This window comes from Podarcis pityusensis, assembly GCF_964106645.2.
Source record: "Podarcis pityusensis genome assembly, chromosome: 13".
Lineage (NCBI taxonomy): Eukaryota > Metazoa > Chordata > Lepidosauria > Squamata > Lacertidae > Podarcis > Podarcis pityusensis.
In genome coordinates this window covers 53,823,962-53,843,189 of record NC_138038.1, presented here as the reverse complement: position 1 = coordinate 53,843,189, position 19,228 = coordinate 53,823,962, and the positions used below count along the sequence as shown (strand labels likewise).

The following is a 19,228-nucleotide window of genomic DNA, read 5'->3' as shown; positions in this document are numbered from 1 at the left end:
CCTAGGACCCTCATACCTTCGGGACCGCCTCTCCCGGTCTGCCCCACAGAGAGCCTCAAGGTCCATAAATAGCAACACCCTAGTGGTCCCGGGCCCTAAGGAAGTCAGATTAGCCTCAACCAGGGCCAGGGCCTTTTCAACACTGGCCCCGGCCTGGTGGAACGCTCTGCCTCATGAGACCAGGGCCCTGCGGGATCTCATTTCTTTCTGTAAGACAGAGTTCCGCCTGGACTTTGGCTTGGAATCAACTTGATCCCCTCCCCCTCTTTCCTTTTTCCTTTCTCCTTCTGTGATGGAACTCCTATTTGGGGACTTCCCTGACTTTTTTCTGGCCCATGTAGGACCAGTCTGGATAGCTGGCCTTGGTGAAGACTTGACGTTTTCATCCCCAAAGACGTTTTTGATTTGAGCTTCCATTGAAATGAGGCTGCATTTTAATGTTTCAATGCTGTATTTTAATCTTGTTTTTAAGTTGTATTTCAATCAATTGGTTTTATATCAGTCGTTAGCCACCCTCAGCCCGGTCTTGGCTGGGGAGGGCGGAGTATAAATAAAATTTATTATTATTATTATTATTATTATTATTATTATTAAAAGCGGCAGCAACAGGGTCCCCAAGGCCGCACCCAGCGAGCTTCACAGGCACAGAATAGGGATTTGAAGCCTTGTCTCTCTCAGGTCAAAGTCGGATCCTGCCATCTCCTTTCCTGTAGGTCCGTAGTTCCACATCTGCCTTTGCTGCCTTGGTTCGCCCTGGGTTTTCACGCTTTCCGGAGGAAGGGGGGTTAGAACTGCTGCCCCCAGTGGGGCTGGGATGCCTCTGGTTTTTGTTCGACTCCAGCCTCCTTCTCCCTCCGTTGCAGCTGCTCCTCTGTGGCACCATCTATGCCCGGATGGCCCCTGAACAGAAGACCCAGCTGGTGGAAGCCTTGCAGAAGATGGAGTGAGTACCGGTCCCTGCCATTGCGGCTCCCCAAGTCCCAGCCCCGGCTCCGGGAGGTTGGGGTCTGGCCCCACAGAGCCTTGCAGAGCCAGGCAGAGGCCCAGGCCAGGTAGATAATGTGCCCCCCCCTTTTTTTTACCCTGGGGATAACTGAAGTCTTACAAATAAGTAAGTATATACAGTGGTGCCTCGCAAGACGAAATTAATTCGTTCCGCGAGTTTTGTCTTGCGATTTTTTTCGTCTTGCGAAGCACGGTGTCGGGAAGGTTTTGGAAAAGCTTCAGAAATCACCAAAGTCTTTAAAAACCTCAAAAAAGGCTACCACTTTGAAAGCAATGAGTTGCTCCTCGAAGTCAAGTCGCAACTGTATTAACGGTGTTAAGAAAAAGGAAACAAACTTGCAAGACGTTTCCATCTTGCGAAGCAAGCCCATAAGGAAAAGTCTTGCGAAGCAGCTCAAAAAACAAAAAACCCTTTCATCTAGCGAGTTTTTTGTCTTGCAAGGCATTCGTCTTGCGAGGTACCACTGTAAATAATTTTCACAAAAGGTATGCTGACAAAATTTTTTATTTCAAGGCTTGAACCGTTACCTGCATATAAAGACAAAATGGAAAATATAGGTAGACAATAGTGCTTTTTAAAAAGGATTATTTTAAGTATTTACACTTAAAAATGCTCTCCTAGCTTTCTTTTCTGCGAATTCTTGAATTACGCAGGAAAAGTCAAGCAACTTCGCCTTATCGTGGTTTATGTTTATCATTGGTAAACCGTTTAGGCGTTCTTGAGCCGTTGTCGATCGAAAGAAAGACTTAATTCGTTTTAATATATCGAAACTCCTCTACAGGCCGCTGTAGCTGGTAAGGATAAGAAAATGCCTAATGCAATTAGAAGTTTTGGAAAAACGTTTTCCAAATTCAAGTTTAGTATTTGGGACTTCCGGGTCAGCGCCATCGTTAATGGCAGATTCCCTCTGAGTCTCGGAGGGACCAGCTCCACGGGATCGGGTCTTACCACTGCGGCAAAGCGGGGGCCCTTTAAAAATCACAGGCGGGGGAAGCCTGTGAACGTGGGGACTCGGCGGGCACCTTTTGCGCCCCCCCAAGTTGCGAAGGGACCCTTTTAAGGGCTCCGGAGTGGGACGGGGTGAGCGGCGCGGTGCTGAGAGTCGACTGCTTCTTCCGCGGAGTGAAGCCGCACAGCCATTATCGGAGAGCGCTGACTTTTTCCTGGGACAATTGGACTTTGAAAGCAACTACCCGTGAGTAGGATTAAATTGGATTTAAAAGGAGAAAAAACAAGTTAATTCGACACCGAAGCGGGAAGGTATAAACAGGAAGTCTGCCTTCCTTTCTTGTAAATAGATCAAAGCAAAGAGACTGTAAAGCGGAAACTCGGAAAGACGTTTGGAAAAAGACTTAAATCTTAACATCTGGAAAGCGGTCTCCCCTCCGGATTGCAGGAGAGGAGGGGGGAAGGTTTGAACTGTTTTTATCTGCAAAAAAAGGGGAAAAGGAAGCTAAAATCCGCTGCCTAAAACCTGGGAACGGACTGCCCCTAGATAAAGAACGTCGTTCAGTGGAAAGCCTATCTGTAAGCAGTGACTTTTGACAGCTAACTCTGCAAAAGAGATACAGTGTTTCTGGACCTCTCCTGGTTCTAAAGTAACTGTTTAAGTGTAATTGAAACTGTTGTTTTTAGATGAATTGGGGGACTTATAAGGACTATTCTCATTTTTAAAGGTTGCAAGCTTTGGCGGTTACTGTGTCCCCCTAGAGGAGGTTTGACATTGCTACAATAACAACTGGGTCAGAGGAAAATTCCATTCCAAAACAACCTTTCAACTGTGGGATCGACCTTGAATTTTCATGAGAGTGCTATGGCAGATGGGAGAGGAAAGTTAGAGCTGGCGCAGGAAAAAACAACCAGGTCTGGCAGACCCTATCGGACAGATACTGCGCAGCAGCGAAGGGCTTCAACATCTGGAGCATCTGGAACATCAGGGGCTGCTCCTCCACAGGTCAAACCAAAAGTTATGTCGTCCGAAGACGTTTTGGCACATGCACTTGGAAAAATTAATGAATCTTTGGAAAATTTAGCTAAGCAGGTAGCCGAGACAAATAAACAAGTAGCTGAAGCATCAGTTAAAATTGACCTGAATACTACAAGCATTAATAATTTGGGACAGAAGGTGAATACCAATACAGAGTCTATTGAAAAATTATTACAGGAATCTGCTTCGACCCGAAAGATAGCCGAAGAAGCAAAAGATATAGCAACTGCTACTCAAGAGAAGATACCACCGGTATATAAGCAATTGGAGGACCACGGTTTGACATTGTCTATGATTGAATTGAAAGAGAAACAAAGAAATCTAAGAATCAGGGCTATACCAGAACGCGAGAAAGACAATTTGGCTGAATTCCTTACACAGGAATTTACAGATTTTTGGCAACAGGACTTGGGGAAGGAAGAATTTAAGATAGTGAATGCATTTAGACTTGGAAGAGGACAAAGGAGGAACAAGGCTAGGGACTGCTTGATTACTCTTCGAACAAAAGAGGAGAGAGACAAAATTTTGAATCTGCACTATCAAAAGACTTTGGAAATTTACGACTCAAGTGTGGAGATATTTAAGGACATTCCAAAACATCTTTTGGACTTAAGGTTTAACTACGGAGACCTAGTAGCCCTGTTGAGAAGAAATAGAATTCTCTTTAGGTGGGAATTTCCTCAAGGCCTATCCTTTAAATACAAAGGAAGAAAGATAAAAATAAGATCAGTTAACGATAAAGATAGGTTTCTGAAAGATCACGAAGAAGACCTACAGAAAGAAGCGGAATCCGGAGAAAAGCCAAAAGCACTGGAAAAAGGAATACTGGACATAGCAAACTTATCTTTTGGATTGCACGGCCCAGAGAAAGAGACACCAATTTTAGTATATGTGCTGCCGAAGCGAGCACACCTCGGGAAGTACTGGAAGACACAAGAATTGCCCACCCGAGAAGAATGGCAGATGAAAGTGATGGACTATATGGAACTGGCTGAGATGACCGGCAGAATTCGAGACCAGGGAGAAGGGTCGATGGAAGAAGATTGGAAAAAATTTAAAATATATCTTCAAAAATACTGCAATATAAAAGACTGTTAGAAAGAGGTTGGAAAAAGAATATTAGGTCGTTTTGGTAGATATGATATAAAGGATTAAGCAAAAATGAGATGATGAAGTTGATGAAATAGAGGAGGTTTAATTACATTATTTTAATTTTAAAATACGTAAATGAAAATAAGGTTAGAAGGATTTGCTGGAAATACGATCTGAACTAGAATACAAAATTGGGAGGTGAGAGGAGGTCATGGAAATAAGTAAAGGGAAAAAGGCTATGTAAAGGTTTAATCTGTTTTCGTTTTATTTTAACTTAATGTATTTTTATATTTTTTGTTAAGTTTTCTTTTTTATTCTATTTTATTGTTCATTTTTACTTGTTTATTTTTCGCTTTGTTATGTGTCAGGGAACTGCCATCGGAAGGAAGGGAAGTGAAAGGGCTCACACAGGTTGGGAGAGACTCAGCAGCTGAAGAGGGAACCAGTAGGGGGAGAGGAGCTGAGCTGAGGGAAAGGGAGCTGGAGGGATGGCTCAGAGACACTTCCAGCGAAAACAGTGGGGAGGTTTCAGGACCTCCTGTAGGGACACCCACTCCTCGCCGGAAACTGTCACGCAGAGAGTCCAGAAGACGTGTTTCCGTTAAGGAGCTTTTATGTTGGAAGCGATTCCGAAAGCAACCACTGTCGGAATCTGCCAGCGACTGACGGAGCCATGTTTAAGGGGCTCCGTTACAGACAGAGGTTTGCAAACTTGACCAAACTCTGAGGGACTAGGATTTTACACACAAGCAGCTCATCGTCCCATCACATTATGGTTACAGTCTTTTTTGTATTTTGTATGGTTTTTCTTTTTCTTTTTTGTAACTTTAAATTTGGAATAAGTATCATTTAAAAAAAAAAAAAAGAGAAAGAGACACCATTGACAGAACAAGAACAGACACTTGGCGCAGTTGGAGGTAAAGCGAAGTAACCCCATCATGGCTCTGCAACTGTTAAGTTGGAATTGTAATGGTTTGAACTCTCCTCGAAAGAGAAAAAGTGTTTTTCATTTACTAAAAAAGGAACAATTGGACTTGATTTGCTTACAAGAAACACATGTAACAAGGCTACACAGGAAACTACTGATTAATAAAAGATTGGGACAGGAGTTTATCTCATCTGACAAAGTTAAAAAAAGAGGAGTTGTGATATATGCAAAGGAGAGACTATCACCGAAATTAATTTTTAAAGATGAACAAGGCAGATTTTTGGCAATTGAAATTCAAGTTCAAGGAGAGAAATTTTTGATCATAGGAATTTATGCACCGAATGAGGGGAAATCTGAATTCTTTAAAAAGTTGCATGAGACTTTATTGGACTTTTTGGATTACAATCTGATTCTGATGGGGGATATGAATGGAGTAGTATCTACAAACATGGACAAGGCACAAAGACAGGTAGTTACCAAGGATGGTAGACTACCGAAAACATTTTTTGAGATGACAGACAATATGGACTTAGTGGACATTTGGAGAGTAAAGAACCCCCTGGGAAGAGAGGGAACTTTCTTTTCTGAAGCCAAGATGACATGGACTAGAATTGACCAAATATGGGTAACTAGAGGAATGGCACCAAAGATAAAGGAAGTGGAAATCTGCCCAAAAACCTGCTCCGACCATAACGCTGTAAGGATGGAGATGAAACAAATATCAACTGGCTCCTTCAGATGGAGGATGAATGACACCTTATTTAGAGATGAAGAAGTCTATAAAAAGGCCCCAAAAAACTTTGAGAGATTATTTTGAAATAAATATGAACACCAATGTAGAAAAAAGAGTAATCTGGGACGCAAGTAAAGCTGTTATGAGAGGGTTTCTGATACAACAGAATGCAATAAAGAAGAGAAGTCAAAATGAGAAGAAAGATAAAATTTTGGAGAAAATAAAAGAAACTGAGAAGAAACTGAGAGCAAAACCAAAGTCGCAGGAGACTTTGAGAGAAATAAAATTATATCAAGTACAATATATGGAAATGATGAATCAGGAAATAGAATGGAAAATTAAACAAATGAGACAAAAAACATTTGAATCAGCTAATAAATGTGGGAAATTGCTGGCCTGGCAAATGAAAAAAAGACAAAAATTAAATACTATCACAAACTTAGAAGTGGAAGGAAAGAATATACATAACCCAATTGAGATTAGAAACTGTTTCCAGAGGTATTTTAAACAATTATACACATAAGGGCCACAGAAAGAAATGGATATAGACAAATTTTTGAAGACAAATGGACTACAAAAAATCTCCCAAGAAAGCAAATTAATGTTGAACTATAAAATATCTGAACAGGAAGTAGAAGGTGCCATTCAAAACATGCAATTGGGCAAATCTCCAGGACTGGATGGGCTGACTTCTAGATATTATAGATCTTTGAAAGAGTGGCTTTTACAACCTTTGAAGGAAGTCTGTAATGAAATATTGGAAGGGAAAAGGGCACCAGAGTCGTGGAAAGAGGCGTACATTACACTTATACCGAAAACAGAGACTGAAAAGACTCAGCTTAAGAACTACCGCCCTATATCGTTACTTAATGTGGATTACAAAATTTTTGCAGACATTTTGGCCAAGAGATTGAAAAAAGTATTGATGGAAGAGATCCATAAAGACCAAGCGGGCTTTCTCCCAGGAAGACACTTGTCTGATAATTTGAGAAATATAATTGATATTTTGGAAAAACTAGAAGTGAATATAAATACTAAAGCAGTTCTGATATTTGTGGACGTGGAGAAAGCCTTTGACAACATCTCTTGGAGCTTCATGAAGAAGAACCTACAGGGGATGGGGGTAGGCCAAGGTTTTGAAAATGGTATAGGTGCAATATACTCTGAACAAAAGGCTAAATTAATTGTAAATAATGTGGTGACGGAAGAATTTAAGATAGAAAAAGGGACACGACAGGGGTGCCCAATCTCCCCACTGCTTTTTATATCGGTCCTGGAGGTTCTGCTGAATATGATTAGAAGGGACCGGTTGGTTAAAGGCATACAGGTCGGAGCCAAACAGTACAAACTGAGAGCATTTGCAGATGACTTAGTATTGACGTTACAGGAGCCAGAATCTAGTACTAAAAGGGTTTTAGAACTAATTCAAGAATTTGGTCAACTGGCAGGATTTAAACTGAACAAGTTAAAAACTAAGGTTTTAGAGAAAAATTTAACACCGACTGAAAGAGAGAGGTTTCAGAATGAGACAGGCCTGACTGTGGTTAAGAAAGTGAAATACCTGGGGATTAATATGACAGCCAAAAATGGGAACTTATTTAAAGATAATTATGAAAAATGTTGGACGGAAGTGAAAAAAGATTTAGAAATCTGGTCAAATTTGAAGCTTTCACTGTTGGGTCGTATTGCTGTGATAAAAATGAATGTATTGCCTAGAATGCTGTTTTTGTTTCAAACATTGCAAATTGTGGACAAGATGGACTGTTTCAAGAAGTGGCAGAGAGATATTTCTAGATTTGTCTGGCAGGGCAAGAAGCCCAGAATAAAATGTAAGATATTAACTGATGCAAAGGAAAGGGGTGGATTTGCCCTGCCAGACTTTAAACTTTACTATGAATCAGCAGCTTTTTGCTGGTTGAAAGAATGGCTACTTCTTGAAAACACAGACATTTTGGACTTAGAAGGTTTTAACAATGTATTTGGATGGCATGCATATCTGTGGTATGACAAGGTCAAAGCACATAAAGCATTAAAAACCCATATTGTCAGGAAAGCACTGTTTAATGTTTGGATAAGATATAAGGATTTATTGGAGAACAAAACCCCAAGGTGGCTGTCACCGATGGAAGCGAAAGCTCTGAAAAGGCTCAATATGGAGGCCAATTGGCCGAAATATTGGGAAATTTTGGAACAAGATGGAGATAGATTGAAACTGCAGAGTTTTGAGAAACTAAAAAATAAAGTGTGAGACTGGCTTCATTATTATCAGATAATGGAGGCATATAATTTGGACAAGAAAATTGGCTTCCAGGTGGAAAAATCAAAATTAGAAACAGAACTGTTAGAACCCAAAACTAAGAATTTGTCAAGAATGTATAACTTGCTGTTGAAATGGAATACTCAGGATGAAACGGTGAAATCTGCTATGATTAAATGGGCACAAGATGTTGGACATAATATTATGTTTGCTGACTGGGAACAGTTATGGACCACAGGTATGAAGTTTACGGCATGTAATGTCCTAAGAGAGAATATTATGAAAATGATATACAGGTGGTACATGACCCCAGTCAAGCTTGCAAAAATCTATCATTTGCCCGACAATAAATGCTGGAAATGTAAAGAAACTGAAGGTACATTCTTTCACCTTTGGTGGACGTGCCCAAGGATTAAGGCCCTCTGGGAAATGATATATAATGAACTGAAAAAGGTATTTAAATATACCTTTCTGAAGAAACCAGAGGCCTTTCTCCTGGGCATTGTAGGCCAATTGGTGCCAAAGAAGGACAGAACTTTTTTTATGTATGCCACAACAGCAGCAAGAATACTCATTGCAAAGTATTGGAAGACACAAGATTTACCCACTGTGGAAGAATGGCAGATGAAGCTGATGGACTATATGGAACTGGCAGAAATGACTGGCAGAATCCGAGACCTGGGAGAAGAGTTGGTGGAAGAAGATTGGAAGAAATTCAAAGATTATCTACAGAAATATTGTAAAATTAATGAATGTTAGAATGATGTTGGATAGTAATTAAGTGGTTTCCAGCTGTAATGCTTTAAGGGAATATGAAAAAAGGGTTATAAATAGGTAAAAATTTAATATTATTATTTTTAAAGGATTTGCTGAACCAACAGATTGAAGTGGAATACAAAAAAGGGAGGTATGAGGAGGTCCGGGAAATAAGTCAAAGGAAAATAAGTAATGGAAAATCTGTGTGTTTTTAACTACTTTTATTTTATATTTTTGTCATATTTTTTTTTCATTTTTATTGTAATATTTTAAAAAAATCTTAATAAATATCTTATATAAAAAAAAAAGTTTAGTATTTGATGGGCAATTTCTTTCGGTGACAGAGAATTAAGTTTGAAATTCGTATCGAAAGAAGGAGCACTTCACTTCGCCCCAATGCATCCCCTGCGATTGTGAATATGTTGACCGAGGCCCCATTTGGAATCTGAGGGCCGGGCCAAGGGGCCCATATGGCTCCCCCCCCCCCCGGTCTGGGCCTGTGGCCCCGTCTCCCTTCCAGCCCCGGATAACCTGCCTTATTCTGCCTTCCAGCTACTACGTGGGGATGTGTGGGGACGGCGCCAACGACTGTGGGGTAAGTCGCTGAGGCCGCTTTTGCCTGCGTTCCATTATGGTGGCAGCAGATTCGCACCCAGGGCCGAGCTGCGGGTGTTGCTGCTTGCGTGTAAGGCCTGTAACAGCTCTCCTCCCCTCTCCTCCTCAGGCGCTGAAGCGGGCCCACGCCGGGATCTCCCTCTCGGAGCTGGAGGCCTCCGTGGCCTCGCCCTTTACCTCTAAGACGCCCAACATCTCCTGCGTCCCGGATCTCGTCCGGTAGGTGGCAGCTGGCTGGATCGCCAGGAAATTTGGAGGACTTGCAAATCGGTTTCTTTGCGGTGGGGTGGGTGGCCGGAATGCATGCTGGGATTTGTAGTGCGCTCGCCTCGCCATGTTTGCTGACAGCCGTGCGCTTCTCCTCATTGAGATTGAGGTTGGATCCTGACAAGAATGGGGCAACTGTGCCCCTGAAGGACCAGGTGCGAAGCCTGGGAGTCATTTTGGACTCACCGCTGTCCATGGAGGCGCAGGTCAATTCTGTATCCAGGGCAGCTGTTTACCAGCTCCATCTGGTACGCAGGATGAGACCCTCCCCGCCCACAGACTGTCTCGCCAGAGTGGTCCATGCTCTGGTTATGTCCCTCTTGGACTACTGCCATGCGCTCTACGTGGGGCTACCTTTAAAGGTGACCTGCAAACTACAACTAATCCAGAATGTGGCAGCTAGACTGGGGACTGGGAGACCACATAACACCGGTCCCGAAAGACGTACATTGGCTCCCAGTACGTTTCCAAGCACAATTCAAAGTGTTGGCGCTGACCTTGAAAGCCCTAAACGGCCTCAAAGGCCCAGTAGACCTGAAGGAGCGTCTCCACCCCCATCGTCCAGCCCGGACACTGAGGTCCAGCTCTGAGGGACTTCTGGCTGTTCCCTCCCTGCGAGAAGTGAGGTTACAGGGAACCAGGCAGAGGGCCTTCTCGGTGGTGGCACCCGCCCTGTGGAACGCCCTCCCATCAGATGTCAAGGAAATAAACAGCTATCTGACTTTTAGAATACATCAGAAGGCAACCCTGTTTAGGGAAGCTTTTAATGTTTGATGTTTTATCGTGTTTTTAATGTTCTCTTGGGAGCCACCCATAGTGGCAGGGGAAATCCGGCCAGTTGGGCGGGGTATAAAGAATAAGTTATTATTATTACTCATCCCCAGTGAAGGCCGTGCTGCTCTGGTCACCTCCTTCTGTGTCTTCAAGTTCATGGCTCTCTACAGCATCATCCAGTATCTCAGCGTCCTGCTCCTCTACTCGGTAAGTAAAGGGTGCGAGGCGACCACGGCTGCCGGATCAGGCCCAAGGTGGCCTACCTAGCCCATCCTCCTGTACAGAACAGCAACAACGCTCCTGTTTCCTGCCTTCCAGTATTCCGGGCTAGACTGCTCTTAGGCATGGAGGTTCTGCTGTCGCCCCAGACTTCTGTATGCAGAGCCCTGCTGGACCGAACCAACAGGGGCCGTCCAGTCCAGTACCTTGTTCTCACAGTGGCCAGAAGAAGTTTATTTAATAGATGTAGTTAATAGAACCGTACTGAGTTCCTGGGGGTCATCTAGTCCAGCCCCTGCAACGCAGGAATCTTTTGGCCAACACGGGGCTCGAACCCACGACTTTGAGATACATGGTCTCATACTCAACGGGCTGAGCTTATTTCGGGAGACCTGCAAGGGGGAAATTCCCTGGGCCAGGTATTTGCAGGAATCCTTGAGAGCTGAAGGCTTCTTCCAACCTCTCCCTTCTCTTCCAGATCCAGGGCAACTTGGGAGATGTGCAGTACCTCTTCATCGACGTGGCCATCATCATGTCATTGGCCTTCACCAGTAAGTGGTCCAGGGGAGCAGGGACCCCCTAGCACCCTTAACAAACTACATCTCCCAGGATCCTTTGCGGCAGGGGAGCCACGACTGCTTAAAGGGGCATGGCAGTGCATTAAAAGTCCGGTGCGAAGGTGGCCGGGGACGCCTTGCATGGGTGGCTTGCAATTAAATCAGCTACGTAGTAACATATTAACTGGGAGTGGCCAGCGAGACCATATAACACCAGTCTTGAAAGACCTACTTGCTCCCAGTACGTTTCTGAGCACAATTCAAAGTGTTGGTGTTGACCTTTAAAGCCCTAAATGGCCTCAAAGGCCCAGTATATCTGAAGGAGCGTCTCCACCCCCATCGTTCTGCCCGGACACGGAGGTCCAGCTCCGAGGGCCTTCTGGCGGTTCTCTCCCTGTGAGAAGTGAGGTTACAGGGAACCAGGCAGAGGGCCTTCTCGGTGGTGGCACCCGCCCTGTGGAACGCCCTCCCACCAGATGTCAAAGAGAAAAGCAACTACCAGACTTTTAGAAGACATCTGAAGGCAGCCCTGTTTAGGGAAGCTTTTAATATTTGATAGGTTATTGTATTTTAATATTCTGTTGGAAGCCTCCCAGAGTGGCTGGGGAAGCCCAGCCAGATGGGTGGGGTATAAATAATAAAGTATTATTATTGTTGTTAACAACGAAGCATGTATAAAACTTGGTGGCGTCAGCCTTGCCCTGGTAAAGGGGCTGGGGTGGGGGGCACTCGGAGGGAAGACTGTGTGTGCCCCCCTCCCTCCCCAGGGACCAAGAGTGTAGAATCATAGCTGTTAACATTTTTAAGGGAAATTCCCTTCTTCGGAATAGGATTCCTCGCAAGAAAAGGGAAAAGTTGACAGCTATGGTAGAATGGTGGCTGACCTGCTCCATGCAGAATTGGGGGGATGGGACCTCAGCCCCCCATTTGGGCTGGGCGCCTGGCGAGGAAGGGGCTGCGAGACCCTCCGCCCCACCTTCCCACCCCTCTTCTCCCTCTTCAGTGAGCCTGAACCGAGCATGGAGGGAGTTGGTCCCCCAACGCCCGCCCACCAGCCTGGTGTCGCCCCAGCTCCTGCTCTCCGTCTTCACCCAGATCCTCCTGTCCCTGGGCTTCCAGGTCGGAGCCTTCCTCCTCGTCCAGGGACAGCCTTGGTACCACAGCCAGGAGAACGGGTGAGTGGCCGGGGCGAGGGGTCTGGGACGGGAGGGTGCAATACCTTGAGGTCGCCTCTGCAACCGTGTTCTGAGGCTCCTCCTTGTCCGCCTCTTCCGGAGGACGGCCTTTTCTGCAGTGGCCCCCCCTTATGGGACGCTCTCCCCAGGGAGACTCGCCTGGTACCTTCATCGCACACCTTTTCAGTGCCATACGAAAAGTTTCAAGACGTCCTTGAACTGCGTTGTTAGGTATATTGTTTTGTTTTGTTTCGTTGTTATGATGCGTGTTGTGTTTTTAAACATAGTTTTTATTAAATTTTCTGTTTTACAATTTAAAAGACTCGTTTTACGTCCTTAAGATATTCATCCCTTCTTCTCTTTCCATGGTTCGTTTTCCATATCGTAAACCCCTGCGGGGAACGCTGGTTTGCTGCATCTGAAATGCGTTACGTGTATATTTATATAGCATATAGATTTTTTAAATTGATTTTCCAAAGAATTTTTTAAACAAACATAAATCTCAACCGTATTTGAACCAAACTTAATAACATTGTTAAATGACTTCCTCGTATCCCCCTGGTTGAATTTCAGTGTATATCATTTTAACGGTTTTCCAAAACCACTATTCTTACTAAATTAACTTAACATCATTATATTTTCCTTTCCAATTCAGTATTAAACATATTAATTCATACATTACCTAGTTATGTCCTAAGCCTATCTGTTATTTGCAAGCTTTTCCAATTAATTTAACTTAACATATTTAACTAAATAGTCTTTAAATTTCATCCATTCTTCCTGATAGTCCTCCTTCTGGTCACGGACTCTTCCAGTCAGGTCGGCTAGCTCCGAAAAGTCCATCATCTTCATCTGCCAATCTTCCACTGTTGGAACTTCTTGTGTTTTCCAATTCTTAGCTAATAAAATTCGAGCAGCGGTTGTGGCATACAAAAATAATTTAACATCTTTCGTGGGCAATTATAGATGCCTTTCTCTCCGCTGCCTTGAGCTTTTGGGAAAGGCGGGGTGTAAGCGAACGAGCTTGACGGAGGTCTCCTCCTCCTCCTCCTCCCTCCCCCAGGACCTGCAGTCTTCTTCCCAACGGCACAACCCCGGCGAACGTCACCGCAGGATCAGCGCCGGAAGGCAGCGGCGAGGACGACGAGGACTCGGTGCGCGGCTTCGAAAACACCACCCTGTTCTACGTCTCCTGCTTCCAGTACGTGGCCGTGGCGCTGGCATTTGCCAAGGGGCGCCCCTTCCGCCAGCCGACCCGCACCAACGGTGAGTCCGGCAGCGCCGCGTCAGGCTCTCAGGGCCCGTTTTTGCGCACGCGGTTCGGGGTGGGGAACCCCAAATTCAAGCAAGGGATCAGGATCTTAAGCGATTGCTCGACTCCGCGTGACTTTGGGGTTTCAGGGAACGTGGTTCTATGCCTGCCCGCCGCTGCTCGCTCTTTTAAAAACAATACTTTTGCATGATAGTTACTGTATTTTTTGCTCCATAGGGCTCACCAGACCACAGGGCGCACCTAGTTTTTATAGGGGGAAATCAAGAAAAAAAATCCTATTTCCCCCCCAGCCCCAAAGAGCAGCGTACAGGCTGCGCGCAACCTCTCCCTGCCGGAGGGGTTGCGCGCGGCCATGGCACAAACCAAGACAGCGAGCGGAGAAGAGGAGACCCTTCTGTTCCTCCTCCAGCTTCCAGGCAGGCGCATGGCTGAAGGGGCGCTGCGCAGTTCTCCCTCTCTGCGCGTCGCCTCTCCTGCGAAGGAGAGGCGCTGCGCAGAGAGGGAGAACTGCGCAGCGCCCCTTCAAGCGAAGCTGGAGAACCCTTCTGTTCCTCCTCCGGCTTCCAGGCAGGTGCGTGGCTGAAGCCTTTGGAGCGCAGCGGGACCTCGCACTGCACTCCAAAGGCTTTGGGTTCCTTTGGCTGAAGCCAGGAGGGTCCTGCTTTCCCGGCTTAGGCTAAAGGAACCAGAAGCCTTCGGAGCACAGCACAAGGAGCCTGCGTTTGCCCCATAGGACGCACACACATTTCCCCTTCATTTTTGGAGGGGAAAAAGTGCGTCCTATAGGGCGAAAAATACGGTATGTATTTGGACAACAATTTTAAATAACTATTATTTCAAAACAACAAGGATTATGATATTCATTGCTTAGTGCACTTCTGTGATTCTTTCTTAACTGCTTAGAGGTGGGTTTTTTCCTCCTTTTTACAATCAAGCAGTGTATAAACTTTATGAAACAAAGTGAGTTTATAAATCCCGCTGGCTGACGCTTTGCTCCTGTTTTTCAGCACTGTTTGTCGTCTCCCTCGCAGCCACCTCCGGCTTTCTGCTCTTCCTCCTGCTCTGGCCCATCCCTGCCTTGGATGAATTCTTTGAGGTAAGGGGCCTGCAACTGCCCCCCACTCACCCCAGGACGCTGTGAGCTGGAGGGGCCCCCTCTCGATTCTGCAACTGAGCAAGTCTCTGCTGTCTCGTACTCCCCGGTGCAGATTTTGGGATACTCCCAAGTCCAGCAGCCTTATCTAGGGCGACACTAAGGTCCTGAGAGCCTGGTTGGGGCAGCTGATTCGGTGTGGGGGACTGGTCGAAGGGGAGAGGGTGTAATATTTAATCCTAAAATTAAATGATTAATGCTTTAACCTTTTGTTTTTATGCTGTGAACCGCCCCAAGATCTTCAGGTGAAGGGCAGTTTGCAGATATTATTATTATTATTATTATTATTATTATTATTATTATTACCCTGCCCATCTGGCTGGGTTTCCCCAGCCACTCTGGATGGCTCCCAACAGAATATTAAAAATGCAATTAAACATTAAAGACTTCCCTAAACAGGGCTAAGGGACACAGGTGGCGCTGTGGTCTAAACCATTGAGCCTAGGGCTTGCCGTTCACAAGGTCGGTGGTTCGAATCCCCGCTACGGGGTGAGCTTCCGTTGCTCAATCCCTGCTCCTGCCCACCTAGCAGTTCGAAAGCACACCAGTGCAAGTAGATAAATAGGTACTGCTCCAGCGGGAAGGTGAACGGCTTTTCCGTGCGCTGCTCTGGTTCGCCAGAAGCGGCTTAGTCCTGCTGGCCACATGACCCGGAAACTGTACGCCGGCTCCCTCGGCCAATAAAGCGAGATGAGCGCTGCAACCCCAGAGTCATCCACGACTGGACTTAACGGTCAGGGGTCCCTTTACCTTTACCTTTAAACAGGGCTGCCTCCAGATGTCTTCTAAAAGTCAGATAGTACTTTAACTCCTTGACATCTGATGGGAGGGTGCCACCACCGAGAAGGTCCTCTGCCTGGTTCCCTGTAACCTCACTTCTCGCAGGGAGGGAACCGCCAGAAGGCCCTCAGAGCTGGACCTCAGCGTCCAGGCAGACCAATGGGGGTGGAGACGCTCCTTCAGGTATGATTTATACAGCTATAAATTGGCTGAACGTGAGCCAGGGATAACAGCTTTTCAAAGCTTGGCTCTTAGCATCCCTCTAAGGAACCCCCGGACCACTGAAGGGTCCTCCAACTCATTTTGGGAACCTCTGCCACAGAAGGAAAGCAAGACTCACTGCCCCCTCTTTTTCCAGCTGGCTTGCATCCCCTTTGAGTGGAGACTCATCCTGCTGGCCTTGACGCTGAGCAACCTGGCGCTGTCCCTCTCCCTGGAGGTGAGTCGGGGAGAGGGGAAGGATCCTGCTCCCCTCTTGGGGGTGTTTGCCGAGGGGGCAGGAGGGTGGGTGGGCTCTTTTCCTCTCCCCAATTTGGGTTTCCAAGTCTCCGTCCCATAACAGACCAAGCCTGTCGTTCTCTCTGTTCGCCTCCCTCCTTAACCTGTACGGCAAGAGTTTGCTACTGTACTGGATTGTTTGTTACGCAGGTGAGGGGCCGCCTCTTAAATAAAACGATTAATCCATGAAGGACCCTCCCAGCGTTTATTATATCTATGGCAATAGGGCAGCCCTGCCAACCAGTGGCTCGGAAGAGCCGGTTCGAAAAGGCTGCCCAGAGAGGTATCAGAATGAAACTTAGGTAGCAGTTGAGACACAGCAACCGAGGAACAAACGCCGTTCTCCATACATCAGGTTACAGGCCAAGGGATATCAAGATACCATATTTTTCATAAGACGCACTTCTTTTTTCTTCCTAAAAAGTAAGGGAAAATGTCTGTGCGTCTTATGGAGCGAATGTGTGGTCCTTGGAACCGAATTGCCCAGGGGCGAAAAGCAGATCGTGCTTTCTTTTTTTTTGAAAGAGGGAAGTGGGTGTTGAAGCAAAGCCACTGATCAGCAAGCAATAGGGAGGGAGATAAGGGAGGCTAGAGATAAAGGAGGCTACCTGGGAGGGGGAGGTAAAGACAGCAAACTTGCAAGGAGAGGAGACAGGAAGACTAAAGCAATGAGGAGAGAAGTTAGAAGAAAAGGAGGAGCAAAAAACTCTCCAGCTAAGGAAAAGACACTAAGGCAAACAAGAGGGAAGGGAGTGTTGAAAGGAAACAGCTGATCGATAAGTGATCAGGAAGGAGATAAGGGATGCTAGTGATAAAGGAGGCTGCCTGGGAGGGGGAGGTAAAAGCCCATGGATCCTCAGGGTTTTTACATTGGGTCACCCCAAATTCACCATCAGATTACATAGCATGTCCATGGCTGCAGCCTGCACCAAAAAAACCACACGCATCCACTGTTTTGTGGGGTCGCAATGGCGCAAAAACGTGGTTACAAAGCACAGATCCACATGGATCCTCAGGATTTTTACATTGGGTCACCCCAAACTCACCGTCAAATCACACGTCTGTGGCCACAGCATGAACCACAAAAATCATACACCCACTGTTTCGTTCAGAATATTTTTTTTCTTGTTTTCCTCCTCTAAAAACTAGGTGCGTCTTATGGAGCGAAAAATACGGTACATTGGTATCAACTTCCCTGGGGTGTATCAAAAGGAGGGAGGCGTGAGAGTCACAAACCACAGGTGCTCAGGGAACATTTGTGGAGACGTTCAAGCCAAAGGTTCGACGCAATGAACATTGGGACGTTTTTAGAACAAAATAAAAACCCACACCCTAGGTCTCTTCAATTCTTATCTCTCCTAGAACTTTGTCTGTGACTGCGACACCCTGTGGCAGCGGGTTTGCTACACGAGGAGGAAGTACGAGTATCCGAACCGGGCCACCTACCCCCAGGTACGGGCAGACCGACAGTTTGTGGGTTTGTTGCTTTACATCCCTCCTTTTCCCGCAGCGAGCTCAAAGTGGCGTGCGTCGCTCTCCCCACAATGATCGTGTGAAGGAGGCGAGGCTGAGAGTGAAGGGCTGGCAGCCAAGCTCACCTCCCAGCAGGTTTCCCCCAGACCCTAGTCCGACACTCTAACCACTAAACCACGCTGCCTCTCTTCCTCTTGTGAGGAAGAGGGCAGGGCATGGTGAGCAGCAGTGGGAGGGCATGTCTGAATCCCATAGATTCTGTGGGTTGGGACTCCAAGGCTGCTGGGATACTTGACTGATGTGCGGCGAGAAGAATAGTCCATAGTGCCTGCCCTATGTCAAGGAAATAAACAACAATCTGACGTTCAGAAGACATCTGAAGGCAGCCCTGTTTAGGGAATGTTTTTAATGTCTGATGTTTTGATGCTTGGGTAGGCAACCTAAGGCCCGGGGGCCGGATACGGCCCAATCGCCTTCTCAATCCGGCCCGCAGACGGTCCGGGAATCAGCATGTTTTTACATGATTAGAATGTGCGCTTTTATTTAAAATGCATCTCTGGGTTGTTTGTGGGGCATAGAAATTCATTCATTCCCCCCCCCCCCAATATAGTCTGGCCCCCCACAAGGTCTGAGGGACAGTGGACCGGCCCCCTGCTGAAAAAGTTTGCTGACCCCTGATTTAATGTATTTTTAATCTTTTGTTGGAAGCCGCCTAGAGTGGCTGGAGAAACCCAGCCAGATGGCCGGGGTATAAATAATATATTATTATTATTATTATTATTATTATTTATTTATCATCATCATCTCCCCACATCTTTGGATCCCCAAGGTTCTCAGAGAAGGATTCACCACTAAAGACTCCCTGACAGGTGGCCTTCGAGCCTCTGTTACCCCCCCCCCAAAAAAAACCAGGAGTCCACCACCTTCTGAGGTCATAGAATCACAGAACTGCAGGGTTGGAAGGGAACCCCAGAGATCATCTAGCCCAACCCCCTGCCACGGAGCAACCGCATTTAAGCGGGAGGGTGCCAGGTGCTGTGTCGCACAAGTCCTGAGAGGGGGGAAAGTCTTTGTAGAAAACATTGCTTGGAGGAGGGCCGACCGGGTGCGTGGGAAACGTAGTTCTCGACTCTCAAGAGTGCCATCTGTTGGGGGAAACGGTTCTCTCTCCTTTTTTTTTATTTTTTAAGTAAATTTTATTAGTATTTTCCACACAACAACAGCACAAAAAATAACAATACACAAAACACAAAAACCAGCATACAAAAAAACTAAACAAATCCATATCTTACAAGTTAATAATATAAACACTAAAAACAAGACATTGACTTCTACCAATCCCACAGCACCTCCTTTACCTCTCATTGTGTCTTCCTGTTTTCATGTCTTCCTGATCATCTCTAACCTAGCATCTCGATATAAATCCCTCTTTCTTATCCTTTCACTTCACACGGTTATTCTAGACTTGGCCAGATTTATGTCCTCGAACCTTGGCTTTTAAGGTATTCCTTTAGGCACTCCCTTTTTCACTTCCCTTTTGGGTTTTTGCCTTATTATATCTGTCAATTTGGTTAATTCTAAATATTCTGAAAGCTTACATAGCCATTCTCCCTTAGTGGGTGGTGATGATGATGATGATGATGATAATAATAATAATAATTTATTATTTGTACCCCGCCCATCTG

General features: G+C 45.8%; 1 protein-coding gene across 3 annotated transcripts in view; it reads left to right on the top strand.

Annotated features, from left to right (window-relative positions):
* Nucleotides 1–19,228, top strand: part of LOC308462199 (polyamine-transporting ATPase 13A3-like) — a 64,725-nt gene that overhangs the window by 42,217 nt on the left and 3,280 nt on the right. For all 3 annotated transcript variants that reach the window (XR_013979062.1, XM_080979625.1, XM_080979626.1), the window contains exons 23-32: nucleotides 864–943; nucleotides 9,312–9,354; nucleotides 9,484–9,593; nucleotides 10,526–10,622; nucleotides 11,113–11,185; nucleotides 12,195–12,366; nucleotides 13,430–13,632; nucleotides 14,647–14,735; nucleotides 15,931–16,011; nucleotides 17,433–17,522. Coding sequence is in view for 2 of the 3 variants with exons in the window: in XM_080979625.1 (XP_080835751.1) it covers nucleotides 864–943; nucleotides 9,312–9,354; nucleotides 9,484–9,593; nucleotides 10,526–10,622; nucleotides 11,113–11,185; nucleotides 12,195–12,366; nucleotides 13,430–13,632; nucleotides 14,647–14,735; nucleotides 15,931–16,011; nucleotides 17,433–17,522 (1,038 nt within the window). In the remaining variant the exon portion in view is untranslated. The remainder of the gene's footprint in view (nucleotides 1–863; nucleotides 944–9,311; nucleotides 9,355–9,483; nucleotides 9,594–10,525; nucleotides 10,623–11,112; nucleotides 11,186–12,194; nucleotides 12,367–13,429; nucleotides 13,633–14,646; nucleotides 14,736–15,930; nucleotides 16,012–17,432; nucleotides 17,523–19,228) is intronic.